This window comes from Tachyglossus aculeatus, chromosome 1, assembly GCF_015852505.1.
Source record: "Tachyglossus aculeatus isolate mTacAcu1 chromosome 1, mTacAcu1.pri, whole genome shotgun sequence".
In the NCBI taxonomy this organism is placed as follows: domain Eukaryota; kingdom Metazoa; phylum Chordata; class Mammalia; order Monotremata; family Tachyglossidae; genus Tachyglossus; species Tachyglossus aculeatus.
In genome coordinates, this window is record NC_052066.1 from 46,333,553 (window position 1) to 46,354,335 (window position 20,783).

The 20,783-nt window shown below is 41.5% G+C and overlaps 1 protein-coding gene across 1 annotated transcript in view; it reads right to left on the reverse strand.

Annotated features, from left to right (window-relative positions):
• Positions 1–20,783, reverse strand: part of EPHA4 (EPH receptor A4) — a 145,421-nt gene that overhangs the window by 80,794 nt on the left and 43,844 nt on the right. The window contains 1 exon segment of the mRNA XM_038744794.1: positions 3,571–3,726. Within this exon segment, the coding sequence (XP_038600722.1) occupies positions 3,571–3,726 (156 nt within the window).

Consider the following 20,783-nt stretch of genomic DNA (forward strand, 5'->3'; position numbering starts at 1 on the left):
TGAAAAAAAGGTTACTGCTTCCCAGGAGTAGAAGCAGTCACAGTCTACTTAAAGACTGATCTCATGACAAATCCACCATCTCAGCAAATGCAGAAGTATAATGAAGACTGGACTGTTTGCATCAATATAACTTTGGCTCTGCTTCTATAAAGAAAATAAGACTCAGTTCTCCACAGTCTATTTTTAAAACCAGAAGTTGAAGTTTTGACTTGAGACACAAGTACGTGTGAATAGGTGAATAGGAAATGTGAATGCAGAGGACCAAAATCAGAAGATTAATTTCATCAGCAGCACTTATTTCTATTAAGCGCTATTTCTATTAAATTCATGATCATTCCCCAATATTAGGTGGTACTCTACTTTCTATTGCCTGCTAAAATAATGGAAAAAATGCCTGCTATCCCATCTGACATCTCGACTTCAGTGATGAGAATCATAAATAATAGTTTTTGAACTTTTGTTAGACTCTCTTAAATAGGAAACAAACTTCAGAGGTTCAGAAAGTTGAGTTGCATGGGGACACAGTATTTTATAAGGTACACCACAGCTATACTGACGTTCTGGCTTAATTTCCATCTGCATAGACACTTGTATATTTACTTCCCAAGCGCTTCGTACAGTGCTCTGCACACAGTAAGTGCTCAATAAATACTATTGAATGAATGAATGAATGGTGTGCTGTCAGCTAGTTCGGTGGTTTGAAAGTCAAGAGCTGTAGAGGACTGTTAGAGATGTAAGAGTGCACTTATTTATTCATACCTTCTCTCTGGCTTTAGGGCACTGGAGGAAAAGAAGGAGGGCAAACATGGCTAGGAGACCAGCACAAGAACTCATCAGAAATCATTCTGTTTTGGCCTTAAATCCACATTTTATGCTTACATGCTCACTCCCACCATCCAGGGCTAACCTGAAATGCATTCTAAAATCAAATTCTAAACTACACTTTAAATGTATTTTATTAACAGAAACACTTGCCAAAAAAATACTTTTAGTAAAGAATGATGTGAAGCCCAATAAGTTTTAGTACAATATAAAAAATATAAACAAATCACTGAAAACTAATATACTTATCTCACTACTTGCATACGGTTGGGGATCAAGAAATATCTTTAGCCAAACGTACACATTTCTTCCTCAACTGTGCTTCTTCCTCTTTTCTAATAAGGGTGGAAGGCAGACTCTGATTTACAGTTCTGCTCTTTTAAAAAAGAATCATGAAAAAAGCAACTCATAAATTCTGGTCAGACACAACAGTCTGTCAAAGTTTCCTTAGTTGATCTGGGAGACCTAACTCAGAATATTTGAGGGAATGAAGGGAAGAAAAATCTATGCACATTGTTAAACATATGAAAATAGGCCCTTTTCAATTTACCCTAACTGCTTGAGTTCATTGCTAATACCATCCCAACCCCTGCTATAACATCCCTACAAAACTCAGGTTAATCATGGCATCCTTTAGGAATTCACGGATAAAAACCATCAACTAGAACATATAAAGACTTTGGTCCACATCCCCACTGAACCGGTGATATGAGGATTCGGTTATTTACAGCGCAATGGAGTGAATTCATTTCCATCGGCAAGGGAAACATGGTAAAATTTCCATTATTTAAGTGTGGACAGGGCAACTTGAATGCTTTTCTAAAAGTACCAATATGTCAATGAGGGGACCTGGAAAATCAGAGTTAATCTCTTCCGGCTAGTAAAAGCGAGAAATGTTGAACTGGGTACTAGAGAGATCTTGACTCTTATCTTGGGCCAGGACTGCACCCAAGACAGCTTCCTATTGTCCTCTTAAAGCATCAAAAAAGGCATCTAATTATCTGACACAATAGCCCATTAGAGAGTCACCCAAATAACTACAGATCACTTTCATGAGCTATTATGGTTACCGAAATCAGTTCTCAAGGAATAGATGTTACCAGAAGTCCAAAGGAGGCTGAAGTTCATCTCACCATATCTGAAGCCAAAGGGTGGCCAGGGGAAGATATTCCAGGTGTTTTTCTCTAAATTGCCCAACGCTACTTTTATTCACCTGGTCTAATAGTTCTCCTGGTGAACAAAAACCTGATTTTACAAGCCAGTGGAGCAGAGTCTATCTGTTGCTAGAAGAATGGGTCTCAGATAGTGTGTTTTATTTCTTCATTAGTGTGCCGTCACACTGAGCGATCACTAAATGCAGGGCTGAATAAGAATGCCAGGGTTAAAGACAGCATAATGAACAAAGAAGGTGCCTGATTATTATGGCTGTCAGCACAAGGGAATTGGGTTTGTCACCTGGTTTAACCAACTGGTAAGAACTGATTAGAGCCTGAAATCAGTTTGAAAGAATCTCTGATGTTTATGTTCTCTTCCATCCCCACAACTTGTCAAGGGAACAGGACAAAGCTGAGGGGACTTCAGCCAGAAGGGTTATTTGAAACACAGGCCCTTTGAGAAGCTCAGATCCTCCCATCCCTTGAAATGTCTACAAAGCTCAAAATGTGCATTCTAATCGGAGGGTGAGAGTATAAGGTTAGGAGAGAAGACAAAAGGATTCCGTTCCTAATTCCGTCACTGACTCACTACTGAGTGACCTTGAATGACTTAAGTCATCTCTCTGATCCCCAGTCATTTTTAAAATGAGCATAATCATCCTTGCTGAACAGGAGACTTAGAGACAATAATTGATTCATTAATTAATCTCTGAAAATCCTCACAATGAAAGACAAGAAAACTGCAAAGCGGAGCTAGACCTAAACCATTGTTTGGATGTATTTGGTACACTCATCTTCTTGAGCAATGATAGCTTGACCAGTTGAAGGTTTTCTTTGTTTGTTTGCTTTATGGCATTTGTTAAGTGCTTATGTTCTAAGTACTGGGGTAGATACTAATTAATTAGGTTGGACATAGTCCCTGTCCCACATAGGGCTCACAGTCTAAGTAGGAGGAAGAGTAGGAGAACTGAGGCACAGAGAAGTTGAGTGACTTGCCCAAGATCACACAGTAAGTACTTGGCAGAGCTGAGATTAGAACTCAGGTCCTCTAACTCCCAGGCCCTTGCTCTTTCCACTAGGCCACACCACTTGTCATTGTTGAGATCATCTTAATGACTAAAGAAATCTGAAGTTAGAGATCATCATCATCATCAAGCGTATTTATTGAGCGCTTGCTATGTGCAGAGCACTGTACTAAGTGCTAGGGAAGTACAAATGAATGTGGGTTTCCAATGTCCTTAAATGTATATAGCTTTGAATCCATATTTACAAGTGTGTAGTAATACATGTATAACCATCAAAATACTGCAAGTATGAACAAGGTCATTGTTCAGCAAAGCTAAGCAGAAAAAAACTTTTCCATAGAGAGCATGCTGTCCAGAGAGAAAAAAAGAAAAGTTTAATAAGCATTATTACTTCTTCTTCCTTCTCACTTCCCCCACTATTTCCTTTTCTCTCTGCATGAAGGGAATGATGATATACCATTGGGCATGCTTCCAGAGCGGCTGTCTGTTTATCATTTCTAGCAGGAAAGTCTTCTTAAAGAGAGAAGAATTGAGAAAATGAAAATGAAAAAAAAATGTGTCTGACTTACGAGTGCAGGGCATAGAGGCGGCATCGTTGTCCGCTCGGAAAAATCCTCGGTCACAGGTGCAAGAAGTGGCTCCTTCCCAGACGGAATAGCTGTGAGGAGGACATTTGGCACAGGAAGCATCGGTGGAAAGGGCCTTGTAGTATCCAATTTTACAGGCTAAAAAAAAAAAAGTCGGGGAGGAGATGAAAAGCGTCAGTGTGTCATTTATCTGGGCTGGCAATTCATGGCCATCTTGTTGATTTGGAACAGAGGTGGGCACAAAGATTCCCATAACCATTGAGACCCAAGTTAGAGCCAGGTGTGAAAGGAACAAACCAATACATTTCTGATAGTTACTGCTACTGCAGGGTCACCAGAGTTATTTCAACAAAGACCTTAGAAATGACTGCTCATAAATTTAGCACTGGCATTGGCAAACCAGATATTTGTCTCAACTCCCGTGAAATTTTTTGTCCTCTTGCTACTGCGCATATGCTTAAACAAATGCTCTCCTCCCCACCCCTCCTGCTCGCCAAATGGGTAAAGGTCTGCGGTCTCTGATAAAATGAGACTTGTTTTACTCAGACAGAAGACACTGTTTGGGGAGTGAGAAATCTAACATCCAAAGTTATCGACAGTGAGTTTTGTGGGTTCAATCGTTCATGATATGTCTTCTCTGTGGTTTGACAAAAATTATATTTATACTCTCCTAAGAACTTAGTACAGTGCTTTGCACACAGTAAGCACTCAATAAATGCCAATGATTGATTGGTTGATTGCTAGCCAAAGGAGGAAAATCAGCACATTCTTTTTCTCCTTGCAGATAGGACAGAGGATATAGAGTAGATGACTGGAACGTCAGCTCTTTTTACTACTTAAGGTTTTCGTAACATCATTTTCATAAATGGTTTGCAAACCGTTCAAAGTCACATCAAAAAACACTCAGTAATATTTGCTGAAAAATAATCATTTAAGTAAGAGAATCCTACCACCACAATTCTATCATACTCAAAATCTTCCCCCTGGCCAGAGATAAAAGTGACTTAAAACTTAAGCGCTTAGTACAGTGCTCTGCATACAGTAAGCGCTCAATAAATACGATTGATGATGATTGTGGGCAGGGCATGTGTCTGTTTATTGTTGTTTTGTACTCCCCCAGTCACTTAGTACAGTGCTCTGTGCACAGTAAGCGCTCAATAAATGCGATTGATTAAAACCAATTTTTTTCAACCCTTTCAAGAATAAGATATTGGAAAAGAATTCAGTCATTCTATGAGATGAAAGAGCGAAAATGGGAGTTAGCCCCGATATTTCAAGTGTGACATTTTAATTTCTCTTCATTTATCACGCCATCCTTTGAGTTCCCTTGACGTTACTCATACACCAGGAATCAGTATGTCTCCCAGGCTAAAGTCTGTTGCTCTCCTTTGCACATCCTGTTGGTATTTTGTTAATCATGCAAGTCTAATGGTAAGCGGAAAGGGATTTCAGGAACGAGCTTAAGAAAGGAGCAAGTTACTTCACTCATTAACCAAGGCTGTTTATGGAATTTACTTTAACGAGCCTAAATTTTATGATGTGTGGCACCCAGACAATAAAAGTGCTAGGGGATCAATCTCTCACTCATTTGCTTTGTCCTTCACTGGACCGAAGAATCTTAGAAAAACAAGTTGCTCTACTGACTAAGATTTATGCTTCCACAGTTTATACACATCACATAATTAGATAAGGTTCAACTTGCAAGGTGCTTTTTGGCTACACTTCAAATGGCCCTAGGGTTTCGATTAAAATCAGAAACCACAGCTCTGGCAGGCAGAATCACTGGGGTCAAGCCTAGCCTCCCCACATCAAACACAATTAGTCCCTGAACACAAATACAAACCCACTGGGTACACAGCCTGTCACTCAGTCAGTCACAGTAAACAATGGCAACTTGTGTAGAACAGGTTATTCTGCAGATGGAAGGGCTGCCAAAAAGACACAAATTACTCTTATTATTATTATTCACCTTTGAGTTGAAATGTTTGAGGAATGAGCTGAAGGTTAGTTACTAGCTCTACTTCACAAATGCCATTTTTAAACTTTTTAAAATCAAATGAAAGAGACAGATGCATAGGGAATGCTTTATTATTATGTTAATAGGCAGGGAGTTGAAAGAATAAAGTCAGACATGGTATTTCCCATCTGTTCATCCCACAATAGGTATTTCCCGGTTCTTGGTCTGATCCACATGTAGATGCACTTTACAATCCTTCGGATTAATAAATTTCTAGTTCTGATAAATTGTGTGTGTGAGGGATGCTTGTATCACCCTAATATCAAAAACAGACCACACCACAAAGGTCACTTCTACCTGAGACAAGTGTTTTAAACTCATAATGGTTTTTTAGCTGACTCTGGGGCTCCAAGGCCCAAGTCGATCCAAGCAAACAGTTAATAAAGCATCTTAGGAAAACTAGCCTATCGCCCCATCCCAACAGGAAGATTCTCTTCTTTTCCCACCTAAAAGACGAGATTCCTGTTCCCTACTCAGCTGTAAGGCATGGAACGGCTCAACTCGGAGGACAGGTGTTGAAAGATCACGAAACTCTCAGAGGAGCGAATGGTCCACAAAAAAGCTCTTCTGTGTCTTTATAAGAGTTCCCAAGCCTGAGATCTATTAGTAAGGGTGACTGACTGCCTTTCACAGATGGACCAGAAGGATCAACTTGGAAATTTTAACAATTTGCCAGGTTAATGCCAACTAATCAAGACACAGACACAGGAGACCCAGTTGCCAACCAATCATGAAACAGTTACAAGAGTCCAACAGTTACAAGAGCCCCAGATGCCAATCAAATATGAGACGCACAAGAGGCCCAGCTGCTAACCAATCATGAGACATACAAGAGGCCCAGCTGCCAACCAATCATGTGACATATAGAGCCCCAGCTGCCTGATCAGCAATACTTGTTGTATTTCCATGGGAGAAATTTACTATGGTGCATAAAAAATTTGCAGCAGTGTGATGGAATAGCCGGTGCCCCTGTGCATCCTATGATCTGGCATGGAAACCGCCACAGGAACATCCGAATTAAGATCTGGATACATGTCTGGCCCTCTTTTGTTGTTTGTGTGTTTTTATGATACAATATTTGATTTGCTTCTGGGTTATATGAGGATATAAAAAGCACTCCTGCCGTGGATTTAACATTTGAATCGCAATATTAGAAGGCTGGTGTCATTTAAAGGTCCGACTAACCTTTACCCTTTTTTATATTCTAGGCTTTAATCAAGAGAAGCATGGGAAGATGCAATCTTGCAATTTTGTTATTCTTGGCAATTTCTCTTGCCCCACCCTAGTACCTCAGGACATCCTTTTCTTTTCTCTGACATTAAATAGCATCATTATATTAAGTAATTTTAGAAAAGCCCTTTCGATATGCATTGATGATTTTTTTGCAGCTCTTAGACATTTTGCTGTATATATTCTGCATGACCTGATTTAAATAGATGGCTGGGCATTTCAGTGTACTCCACTATTCCGTTTTTCAGGGCTGTTTAAATGAAATATTGCATTTATTTAACTATTCTTTTGACTTTCCTAGTTTACAGAACAACCAATACACTTGCCTTAATCGGTAATCAACTTTTTTGATGAGACACTACACTTTACTTTTGGATTTGCATGGTTAAACAGTCAGTATAGAGCCTCAAAGACTTAATAACTGCTCAAGAGTTTCCTTCATCCTACTCGTTTTCTGATGAGGATTTGCTGGATAGAACAGAGCCTGAATGGTCTTCCTACACAGCTTTCGAAGGGTGCTATTGTAGAAAGATTAGTTCACATGTGCAATGCAAACTTTGAATTTAATTCCTTTAGCTTTGCCTTAATTACTTCTTTCTGTTAGCTAAAAAATTGAAAAATAAAACCCTTTTCTTCCCACAGGATCAATCATCTCTCCTTGAGGATACATTTTAAGATATAATCTTCTTGGTGGTTTCCACGGTGAATTCTTAAACAAAAGTACTCAATAAAGAATAATAAATAAATGCAGGGCATCTGTTTTTTGGGGGGAGCTATCATTTCTTTCAAGATATTTGCTTACATTACATTTAACACTTATAGTTAGTAGACCTGTCTTCCCTCTACTTGATTTTTGAAGAGCTTAGTACAATGATCTACACACAGTAAGCACTCAATAAATATGATTGAATGAATGAATGAATGAATGAATCTCTTCTTTGGTATGCACCCTGGAAGAATACCTAGATTATCTGAACTCAAACCCTGTTATTTGTTCCCGTTTCTTTTCATTAGTAAACAGTCATTATATTTATGGAAGGATGGATATGGAACTTTCCTTTTTATATATCCTCTGTCATTCCAAACATACCAAATAATCTATTTTAAATGGTTAAGTTAATAAAGATGCTCCTTGGTTATCTATTTCTAAATTATGACAATTTTGCAACCTGCATAACTTGGAAATGATGATGGATGGGGGAAAACCGTTATTTTCAAGTCTTTAATATTTTCCAGGATAACAAATAAGCCACTACAATAAAACTTTTTTTAAAAAATGGCGAAAAATACTTTAATGAAAAATCGAAATAAAGTTAGACCTGCCGATATCTGATTAAATTTTCAACAACTCTGACAGCTTGGAAAATCTTTGAAAGTGCTATGCAATGAAAAACATAGAGCTAATTATTGGACCGCAAACTTCTTTAAACAGTGTTTCTCTCAACTGACATTATAAATGAATCACATAGCTACAATAAAACAAGCTAGTTATTTAAACCCTCTACTTGTTGGGATCAATTCTGAGTGCAATTACAGGACACAATTGTTTAGAAAGTTAGTACTTTTAGATGAGCTAGTGGCCCTGCACCATGACCACCCCCTCCTCACTGATTGTACAAATGCTTTAATTCCAGATGTTCTTATAGGATTTCCCATTGCAAAGATCTTCGAGTCTTGAATTCTTTTGACCCAGGATTAAGAGAAAGGGAGTCACTTTTGTCTCTTTGTCATGAATACCCTGGGCCTCTCTGTCTGGAAGATTTAGTGAGAGCCAAAAGCTTTTGAGAAAATCAATCAGTGGTATGCTTGCTGTGTGCCGCAGCAATGTACTAAGCACTTGGGAGAGTACAATACAACAGAGATGGTAGACATGCTCCTTGCTCACAAGGGGTTTACAGTCGAAAGAGGAGCTTACATCTAGAGAATTCTTACAGTCTAGAGAAAACGTCACCCCACTTCACCTACCCCTAACATCTGGTCCAGGAGGAGGAGCAAGATCTAGTGGATAGACAAGCCTGGGAGTCAAAAGATGCTGGGTTCTAACCCCGGCTCTGCCATTTGTCTGTGGCGTGACCCTGGGTCAGTCACTTCACTTCTCTGTTCCTCAATTACCTTATCCATAAAATGAGGATTAAGACTGTGAGCCCACTATGGGACAGGGACTGTGTCCAACCTGATTAGCTTGCATCAACCACAGCACGTAGAACAGTGCCTGGCACATAATAATAATAATAATAATATCATTGATTAACCACTTACTATGTGCAAAGCACTGTTCTAAGCACTGGGGGGGTTACAAGGTGATCAGGGTGTCCCACGAGGGCCTCACAGTCTTCACCCCCATTTTACAGATGAGGTAAATGAGGCACAGAGAAGTTAAGTGACTTGACCAGAGTCACACAGCTGACAACTGGCGGAGCCACGATTTGAACCCATGACCTCTGACTCCAAAGCCCGGGCCCTTTTCCACTAAGCCATGCTGCCTCTCTACGTAGTAAGTGCTTAACAAATACTATTAAAAAAAAATCTGGTTCAGTTCTAGGTCGACTTCAGTGTGGCAGCTCCATAGCCCTAGAAGGTCTGGTCAGGGAAAATCAGGTTGGGTCCAATTAATCAAAGGATTCTCATCCATGGGGGGGACACGGACTGCGAGTGGTCAATTATCCTGAATCTAACCCAGGGCTTAGCAATCAATCCGTGGTATTTACTGAGCACTTACTATGTGCCGAGCTCTGTATTGGGGGAGTACAATACAACAAAGTTGGTAGAAATGACCCCTTTTCTCAAGGGGCTTAGAGTCTAGAGGGGGAAACATTAAAGAAGACTACCAATAGGGGAATGGCAGAAGATAAGGCTACATATATAAGTGCTTGGGGGGCTGTAGGATGCAGTGACTATCAAAGTTCACAAACCCAAGTGCACAGGCAATACAAAAATGAGGGTGAATTGGATGGGTAAATGAAGGGAAAACCTCTTGGAGGAGATGTAATTTAAGTATGGCTTTGAAGGTGGGGAGAATGGTGGTCTGTAAGATATGAAGGAGACTGTGTTGCAGGCCAGAGGGTGGATGGTAATCAATTATTATTATTATTATGGTATTTATTAAATACTTTGTCTCAAGCATTGCTCTAAGCGCTGGGGTAGATACATGATAATTTAGTCATGTAAGGGGGTCAGTGATGGGACAGATGAGCTGAAGTGTGCTGGCTGGATTATAGGAAAATAGTAGCAAAGAATGGTAGGAAGGGGAGGGCTGATTGAGCAAATGGTTTATGAATACCCCATCCTACAAACTGACTCTTTGGCAGGCCTATTTGACCAAGGTGAAATCACTGGCTAAACAAAGTAATTCAACTGTCTCTGAACATCTTTCCTTGCCTGGAAGAGCCAGACCATGCTAGAGCAAGCCTACAAGGGGAAGAAAGTGAAAGGTCAGTCACCTAAATGGATGGCAAATCTCCACCCCTCCCACCAATTCTCAAATATCCTAGGGGAGGAGGCTATTCCAGATCATTAGATAATTGGTTTTGGGGTGGAAAAAAGAAGTTTTAAATAGAACGAATTAATGAGCTCTTTGTAAAGTTAAGTTATTCTTCTGGTCCAGTTTAATTACTCCCTGTAATTCCCTTAAGAATGATGATAAAACAGATCTCTAAGAGCCAATAGAAAAGGAAAAGGGAGGTGGAGTGAACACTTATGCAGAAAGACGTGTTCTTAGCTCTTCCTGAAAGTCAAATTGGGGGATTCTGTGGACCCAATATTTGTCACGAACAGACATAGTGCATTCCTCCCCTTTGGGGTACATTTTTATGGTGCCTATTCCACCATGCTTTTGAATGAGAAATGATTATTTCCCTAAAGGAAAGTTCAGAGGCTGCTATGGGAATTCCAAAAAACTGCTGACTGCACATGGAAAAATGCACCGGACAAAGGGTTTTTTTGTTGTTTTTATTGCTGTTGCTGTTTAAACACGGAACTGTTTTTGAAATTCATTTGAACTGTTGAAGGATTAATAAGAACAATTTTCTGCAACATACCCTGATGGAAGGAGATTCATTAGCAAAGTCTACACATTAATTAGCTCTAATCCCATTGCCAGTAAATCCTTAAAGCAGGCCTCTCCAGTCCACCTAAAAGTATTTAATGACATATAAGATCTATATCATTGGCCTAGGCTTTAGCTCTCATTGCCAAAATCTGCACAGTTCTGTAAAAGGCGGTCAAATTTCCTAAGTGGGATGAAAGCTAAGGACACACTAGCAACTAAAAATGTTTGTCAAAAGACCTAGCATGTTCTGTTCTCAGTTACAAGCTTGAAATGCCACATAATGCCATATCCCAACAATGGAATCCTGTGCTAACTCCCACCTACATGTCTGTTCTAGTGTTGTTCGTGCCCAGCTGGGAGGTGGGTAGCTCAGCGTGGGTACCAGGCAGGCATCCTCGGGCTTACCGAGGAGAGAGGAGAGCCTATGCAAAACCAGGGAAAAATACACAAACAGAAAAGGGATCTAAAATTCTGCCTCAAGGACAAAAGATATATTTTAAATCGCCCAGTCTGTGACTCACAGGGGACGGAAGAGATGTTCCGTCTTTGACTCAAGCAAAGCTAAAATTCAGAAGGTTCAGAGTGACACTCTTCTGAAGGAAATCCCACTGCTTTAAATAATTTTAAAAAACTCCCATAACCCTGCCCTTGTGCAGAAAGTTTAATCCCGGGAACATAATGTGAAGGAGATTTATCATCAGTATGAAAAATGACGATTAAAAAACAGACCAAATCATAGCTCTGTAGTTGAACATTAATTACAAAAACAGCCAAAAAAACTTCAGAAGTACTCAAAGAAGCATCATGGCATCCACTATCAATCCTCATCTAAGTAATACATCAATCAAAGTAGTGGCATGCAAATCACGATCCATTAGCAGCACCACACTTGATTACCCATGACATTTCAGAGAGGGTCATATAGTTGATGAGTTGCTTTTGTCTTCTTTACCCTTTGATATTTGGGGTACAGAAAGAATAGTATCTCATTATAGATTCACTGATTAAAAATAAAACATGTCACACTAATGAATAAGGAAGCAGTTGCCTTTCTTTGATTCCCCTTTTCATTAATCGATCTTTACCAAATTTTCTTCCCATTTCTATGTGTCTCTCGTCATTAAAAAAGCCAGAAGTCCTTATCCTGTACTGTCTGTGATCAGTATCAGAAAATTATACATAAACCAATCCTAAAATGTTCTGCCTTGCCAAATTAAAGAGAGCAGTTATTTGTAAAAAGAGGTCAAGAGTACTGAGTGTCAAGTATCCTGGCCCCCATTTCTAACTAATAATAATTATTTTTATGATGGCATTTGTTAAGCACTCATTATGTGTCAGGCACTGTTCTAAGCACTGGGGTAGGTACGAGATAATTGGGTTCAACACAGTCCCTGTCCCACAGGAGGCTCACAGTCTTAATCCCCGTTTTACAGATGAGGTAACTGAGACACAGAGAAGTGAAGTGACTTGGCACAGGTCACACAGCAGACAAGTGGAGGAGCCAGGACCAGACCCCAGGTCCTTCTGATTCCAAGACCCGTGCTCCAGCCACCAGGCCACGCCGCTAGCTCTTTGTGGAGTGTATTGCTTTTTACTTCAGTTTTTGTATTTGAAGATGAGGAAGACTAGATTCACTTCTCCCCACTGCAGAGGTAGAAATCGTGTTCGCTTAAGCCCATGGGGAGATGTATTTTTGCCATTCCTAGAATTTCAGCAGGGATGGGGGAATGTAATATCTTGCTACACCGAAGTTGTTGGATCGTATGACAGACATGATCTTTCACCCCATTTTATAAATGACCGTGCCTAATCTGAGATTTTGCTGATAGAGAAGTAGTACCAAGTATCTTTTGGTTCAAGGATGACACTACTGACATGGTGAGCTTGTGTCACACTGAAAATCCCTTGCTCACCTGAACACTTTAACCGTGACAATATGGTAGTATACCCCAAGAGAAGCAGCAGCCTCTACGACAAGACACTAAGATCATCATCAATCGTATTTATTGAGCGCTTACTATGTGCAGAGCACTGTACTAAGCGCTTGATGTGTATGAGACTGGTTCAGTGTTAATAATAATAATTATGGTATTTGTTAAGCACTTACAATCTGCCAGGCACTCACAAAGCACTGGGGTAGATACAAAGTAATCAGGTTGGGCACTGTCTCTGTCCCTCCCAGGGCTCACAGTTTCAATCCCCATTTTACAGATGAGGCAACTGAGGCACAGAGAAGTGAAGTGACTTGCCCAAGGTCCCACAGCAGGCAAGTGATGGAGCCGGGATTAGAACCTAGGTCCTTCTGACTTTTAGGCCTGTTCTCTATCCATCCATTAGGTCATGCTACTTTTCAGTTGTTGTTAGTGATAACAGAGACTAACAACTTTCTTACAGCAGTTTTCTCCCTTCATCCTTTATAAACCTGGTTCTGAGGGAGAATTTAAGGTGGGAGGGGAGAGAAAAAGAAGGGAAATAAAAGATGGTTCTGCTCCATGCTATCATTAGCCCAAGAGGGTACAATGTTGTGTTCTCTGGGGCCAAAAAAGAGTGAATTCAATTCAATGACAGTGCCTTGTGAAAAATCTGATTAATCAATCAACACATTCACTAAGTGCTTTCTGTGAACAGAGCATAATACTAAGCACTTGGAAGAGTACAATAGTGTAAGTAGACATGATCCCTGCTGCCCTTAAGGAGTTTACAATCTAGGAGTGGTAAGCAATTTTAAGAAAGTGTCTGGTCACTTCAAATTGGGCCCTAAAATATATTTTCAGACCTGAATTTTTCAAATTGGCTGCCCAAATTTCCCAAATCCTTAGATATTTGCAGTTTTCTTCATCAGAAATCACATCAGTTAATCAATGGTACTTATTGAATGTTTACTAGGTAAACTGTAAACCTTTTAGACTGTGAGCCCACTGTTGGGTAGGGACTGTCTCTATATGTTGCCAACTTGTACTTCCCAAGCACTTAGTACAGTGCTCTGCACACAGTAAGAGCTCAATAAATACGATTGATGATGAGGTACAGAGAACCTCACTAGGTACTAGGCACTTGGAAGAGTACAATACAGCATAATTAACAGATATGTTCCCTACCCCTAACGAGTTTAGGCCAGGAGGAAAAATAACAAGTGTGCTGTTGTAAATTACAGAGAGAGAGAGAGAGAGAGAGAGAGAGAGAGAGAGAGAGAGAGAGAGAAAGAGAAAAAGAGAGAGAAAAAGAGAAAGAGAGAGAGAGAAATTGAACATTTGGGCTTGGCACTGGGAGATCTGGAATAAAAACTTCAGGCAAGTGGCTGCCAGAATGACCAGACTGAATGTGTCAATATGCGATGGATCTGGATAACACAGAACATGACAAGAGGAAGGTCTAGGATGTGAAGACTTATAACAAAATGACCTGCTTAAGCATATTTAGCCAAATGATGAGAGTTTATGGGAAGCAGAGTTAAAATATCCAGACTGCGTTATTTTTAAGAGAAGCAGTGTGGCTCAGTGAAAAGAGCACAAGCTTTGGAGTCATGGGTTCAAATCCCAGCTCCACCAACTGTCAGCTGTGTGACTTCGGGCAAGTCACTTAGCTTCTCTGTACCTCAGTTCCCTCATCTGTAAAATGGGGATTAAGACTGTGAGCCCACCATGGGACAACCTGATCACCTTGTAACCTCCCCAGTGCTTAGAATAGTGCTTTGCACATAGTAAGCACTTAATAAATGCCATCATCATCATTATTATTATTATTTAAGCTACACTGGAAATATGACTGGGAGACAGTGCTTCTAAAGTAAGAATATATTGCATTTTCCACTCTGTTGTATTCAGTTTTCCTCGGGAAGAATGGATGCAATAATACCTTGTAGAGAAGTTTTCAATAATGTTTAGAAAATATGTTTTGAAAGCATCTAAAGAAAGGAGATGGGCTTGAAGTAGTTAGTATAAACAACTAACAAAAATGTAAAGTGAGGCCAATAAGCGCACAGATTTAACAGAGATGACAGAGAAACTTGTCAAGACTTGGCCGTGAGTTATCTGCATTACAGAATGTCAAAAGAATGCTCTCTAGAGCAGGTGGAGGAGGAGAAAGAAGCTATAGTCACTGAAAGTTACTCCAACAAGTCATAGTTCCCTGTTTCCATTTGGTATTAGGACATAGCTAAACTGAGGGAAAGAGCAATTGGTGAGGTATTTGTTACATCTCCCACTCTTTGGTGCTCTGATGGTTATACCTGGAATGTGCTGGGCAGCTGGCGCATTCTTCTGTCAGCTCTCTATTCCATGGGAAAAGGCAAAATGCCAAAAATGCTCACAGGTAAATTCTTTATCCCTTTCAAGTTCATCTGATTTACACCAATGCCTTGTGAGAATGTTTATCTTTGTGTTTTCTGCATTATGAAAAGGGTCAGTGAATTCCTTCTGTATATAAATTCTACGTCAAAAGTAGGAATGTCTGTCAGTCAGTCAGTCAATCTTATTGTGTGCAGAACACTGTACTAAGCTCTTGGGAGAGTACAATATAGCAAATACCAGACACTTCTCCTGCCCAGAATGGGCTTACAGTCCAGAGGAGGAGACAGACATTAATCCAAATAAATAAATTACAGATATGTACATAAGGGCTTTGGGGAATAAATGGAGCAAGTCAGGGTGGCACAGAAGGGAGTTGAAGAAAGGAAACAGGCTTAGTCAGGGAAGGCCTCTTGGAGGAGATGAGCTTCTAATAGGCTTTGAAGTGGGGAGGATAATTGTTTGTTTGATATGAGGAGGAAGAGCATTCCAGGTCAGAGGCGGAGGTTGGCAGTGAGTTAGACAAGATCAAGGTACATTCATTCATTCATACAATCGCTTTTATTGAGTGCTTACTGTGTGCAGAGCACTGTACTAAGCGCTTGGGAAGTACAAGTTGTCAACATATAGAGACGGTCCCTATCCAACAGCGGGCTCACAGTCTAGAAGGGGGAGACAGATAACAAAACAAAACATACTAACAAAATAAAATAAATAGAATAAATATGTACAAGGAAAATAAATAAATAAATGGAGTAATGAATATGGACAAACATGTATACATATATACAGGTGCTGTGGGGAGGGGAGAAGGTAAGGCGGGGGGGATGGGGATGGGAGGAGGGGGAGAAAAAGGAGGGGGCTCAGTCTGGGAAGGCCTCCTGGAGGAGGTGAGCTCTCAGTAGGGCTTTGAAGGGAAGAAGAGAGCTAGTTTGGCAGATGTGCGGAGGGAGGGCATTCCAGGCCAGGAGGAGGACGTGGGCCGGGAGTCGACGGCGGGACAGGCGAGAACGAGGCACAGTGAGGAGGTTAGCAGCAGAGGAGCAGAGGGTGCGGGCTGGGCTGGAGAAGGAAAGAAGGGAGGTTAGGTAGGAGGGGGTAAGGTGATGGACAGCCTTGAAGCCGAGAGTGAGGAGTTTTTGCCTGATGTGTAGGTTGATTGGTAGCCACTGGAGATTTTTGAGGAGGGGAGTAAAATGCTCAGAGCATTTCTGCACAAAGATGATCTGGGCAGCAGCATGAAGTATAGATTGAAGTGGGGAAAGACAGGAGGATGGGAGGCTGATGCAGTAACCCAGTCGGGATAGGATGTGAGATTGAACCAGTTGGGTAGCGGTTTGGATGGAGAGGAAAGGGCAGATCTTGGCGATGTTGTGGAGGTGAGAGCAGCACTTTTTGGAGATGGATTGGATGTGAGGGGTGAACAAGAGAGCAGAGTTGAGGATGATACCAAGGTTGCGGGCTTGTGAGACAGGAAGGATGGTAGTGCCGTCAACAGTGATAGGAAAGTCAGGGAGAGGGCAGGGTTTGGAAGGGAAGATAAGAAGCTCAGTCTTGGACATACTGAGTTTTAGATGGCGGGCAGACATCCAGATGGAGATGTCTTGAAGGCAGGAGGAGATGCGAGCCTGAAGGGATGGGGAGAGAGCAGGGGCAGAGATGTAGATTTGGGTGTCATCAGCGTAGAGATGATAGTTGAAGCCATGGGAGCGAATGAGGTCACCAAGGGAGTAAGTGTAGATAGAGAACAGAAGGGGACCAAGAACTGACCCTTGAGGAACCCCTACAGTAAGGGGATGGGAGGGGGAGGAGGAGCCCACAAAAGAGACTGAGAATGAATGACCGGAGAGATAAGAGGAGAACCAGGAGAGGACAGAGTCTGTGAAGCCAAGGTTGGATAGCGTGTTGAGGAGAAGAGGGTGGTCGACAGTGTTGAAGGCAGCTGAGAGGTTGAGGAGGATTAGGATAGAGTACGAGCCATTGGTTTTGGCAAACAGGAGGTCATTGGTGACCTTTGAGAGGGCAGTTTCTGTGGAATGTAGGGGACAGAAGCCAGACTGGAGGGGGTCGAGGAGAGAGTTGGCATTCAGGAATTCAAGGCAGTGGGTGTAGACGACTCATTCAAGGAGTTTGGAAAGGAATGGTAGGAGGGATATATGGTGATAACTAGAAGGTGAGGTGGGGTCAAGAGAGGGTTTTTTTAGGATGGGGAGACGTGGGCATGTGCAGTGAGGTTAGCATTAGGGGAGTGAAGTGTGCTAGCTGGGTTATAGTAAGGGAGTAGCAAGGTGAAGTAGGAGGGGGCAAGGGGATTGAGTGCTTGGTGAAGAGTTTCTATTTGATATGGAGATGGATGGGCAACCACTGGCGGTTCTTGAGGAGCTGGGAAATATAGTCTGAATGTTTTTGAAGGAAAATGATCTGCACAGCAGACTGGAGTAAGGACTGGGGTGGGGAGAGACTGGAGGCTAGGAGATCAGCAAGGAGGCTGGTACAGTATTCAAGATGGGATAGGATGAGTGATTGGAATGCCAACCAAATGATCAAACAGAATGAAAATCTGTTCATTTTTCCAGTATTTTCAAGTATGCTGAATTTTATGGACAAAGATTTTTTTCCCTGTCTCTTTATTTGCTTACCCAGGAAATGGAGAGTAAAATCATTTGAGCAAATAATACAAAATGTTTATGAGGCATTCATAAAAACCTGTAATGTCATTCTTGATGACTTAAACAAAAGGTATCCAAGAAAAACCTTAGTAGGACATTCAATGGTTCTGACCCTGGGTGCCCTGAATTAACTCTGGGAATTCCTACAGTCTTCACTCCCAACCCTGAGGCTGAGTTGAAGATGGTGTCAACAGAAAACCATTCCAAGAGACCGTTTTGCTAAGATAACTTGCCTTCTCTTCTTATCGTTCATAATTTCTTCAATGTCTCCATTGTGGGCACCGCCTCCTCCACACATTCATTCAACTGTAGGTGTTTGTCAAAACTTTGTCCTGGATCTATTACTGGTTTCCTTCTCTGCCACCAATCATGAGGAGCTCATCCACTTTCATGGTTTCTTCTATCATTAATGTCCAGATGAACCCGAAATCTATCTTTTGCCTCATGATTTCTCACTTTACAATCAGTCCCAGATTATCTAGCCCCTTTTTGATGCCTTGTTGCCATCTCAAACTCACTCCAAAGGCTCAACAACCCCAAGTCTTCTCTGTTGCCCAACTTCCCCACCACAATTAGGTCTCTTTTCTAGCAAAATGTGCTTCCTAAGAGCTTTCTGTAATGTTTACCTTCTCTCTTCTCCACAACTTTGCCCAAGCTCTCTTCCATATCACATGCCCCATACAACCCCCTGTTACAACCCTTCAATTTCCGAAGCTTTCACTAATTAACCCCATTCGTTTTTTTAATTTGCCGGCACAATCACTCACCCACTGCTCCTCCCCTTTCACCTCACTCTTGAAATTATTGTACCTATGTTATACAGTCTCAAATGTCGCATGTAGCAGAGCAGTTGATTCTTTGGAAGACAGCAGTGTCTTTGCCTCGTAAACAGCAACCAGGAAACAGAGAGTGCCCTGACAGTCAGTACTACAGAACAACATTTTCTCAACATATTCATTCAGTCATATTTATTGAATGCTTACTGTGTGCAGAGCACTGTGATAAGCGCTTGGGAGAGTACACCATGACAATAAGCAGACACATTCCCTGTCCAAAATGAGCTTAGCATTTCTACAAGAATGCAACTCCTGTGTCACAGAACTTGGGGGAGAACAAAGGAGTAAGCTGGACTACCAGATGGGCAACTCCTCCTCAGAACCTTTCACCTAGAGAGCAAAATTCATCCCTGTTAAAAACTGCTATCAATCTCTCCATTTGCATGTACAAACATATGATCTATTTGTGCATGTGGCTGTCCTTTGATTACAAAGATGGCATTGGTGAAGGTAAGCATTTGATCTGATTGTACAGGAATGCATCCCTGATATTCGGTCATGCTTGCGAAGACAAAGGCAGGATTGATGGGGAAAGGCCTAAGAAAGTTTCTGCTGTCATTGCTGTTTCCTTTCCTTTGCAAAATTCTCAGAATCTGGGCCAAGACCTAGAATATAACACCTGGCCTTGTTGGTCTTTCAAGCAGCCACTCAGTGGCTTATCAAGTGCTTATGATATACTGTACTAAGCTCATGGAAGAGAGAGTACAACGGAGTTAGTGGACATATTTCTTGCCCACAGTGAACTTGCAGTCTTTCATGGTGGATAATCATAAAGTAGGTAATAACATGAGAAGTTCTAAAGGGAGCTTTAAAGTCCAAACCATAGTAGGTGGGTAGACCACTCTAGACAGGGCAAACGGCCTAGGTTCCACCTTTCCCCCACCGAGGAGGATGTCAGCTATCGGCTGCTGCATGGGGAGGCGGGAAAAGAGCGGGAACAAAACTCTAACCAAGACCCGTGCCCTTATCTTTCCCCTTTGTCTGACCCATGTGATGACAGTTGCCCAGAGACATGATGGGAGGAGCCGAGATTGGGAAGATGACATGGCCATCTCCCGGAGTTTTGGGCTAGTGCTCTGGACATCCCAGGACTCCATGAGGTAGGAGGTCCAGCCCCTTTCACAGCTGTTCCTTGGCTGGAGAGTGGAGAAAAGACAAAGCCCAGAGAGGCTGCAGGGGAAGGGTGAGAACTGGTGGATTTTCTTAAAGGTCCACTGCTACACGATGTTGATTTGGGATGGGAGGGGCAATGAGACGTTGAATGGGATTTAAGGACAAGACTTCCGCTCTTTCAGTATGCTCTCTGACTGACAGGATCCAGGTTGCTTAGTTGCCCCGAGCTACTCCTGTCACTACAGAGGGCCGTGGCTCAAGCTTACAACTGAGACATTGAGATGGAGTCCTGGCTCTTACTGATTACAAAATAGGAAGCTGTTTCTTTTTGCTTTTCCTTCCTGACCTAGAAGTAGGAGGTTTCCAAAATGCTCTTCCGACATGAAAATAGTAGAGTCTTGAAAGCTTTAGGAGCTTTTTCTAAGCTCAGTAGAGTTCTGGCAGGTGGCCGATCACCTCCAAGAACAAAACAAAGCTGTTAAATTCTGCTGGTACAGAGTAGAAGCCAAAGGGGTTCCTTTCCGTGCAAAGACATAACTGTAAACAGATACGGTTTCTACAACCTGATATCCTCAGTACTTCTGCCATCTCACAGATCATCTAACAAAACTCAGTGTTATTGACCAGTCTAGTTCAATTTACAGGTCTTTCTCACCTAGGGCTCAAATATCTCTCCAAGGGTCAAAGAAAACTAGTATGTAGCTAAAAATCTATCTAAGGGTAACTAGCTAACTCTAAATTCAGCTGCATCATCATCTCTAGACTGTAAGCTCATTGTGGGCAGGGAATGTGTCTGTTTATTGTTCTCTCCCAAGCACTTAGTACAGTGTTGTGCAAACAGTAAGCACTCAATAAATACGACTGAATGAACAAATGAATGAAAAATATCACTTACTTTACACAGAAAACAGTACTAGAAATGGGGAAACTTTAAGTAATAATGAAATCATTTATTATGTAGTTACTACGTGCCCAAAACTGTAAGTACTGGGGTAG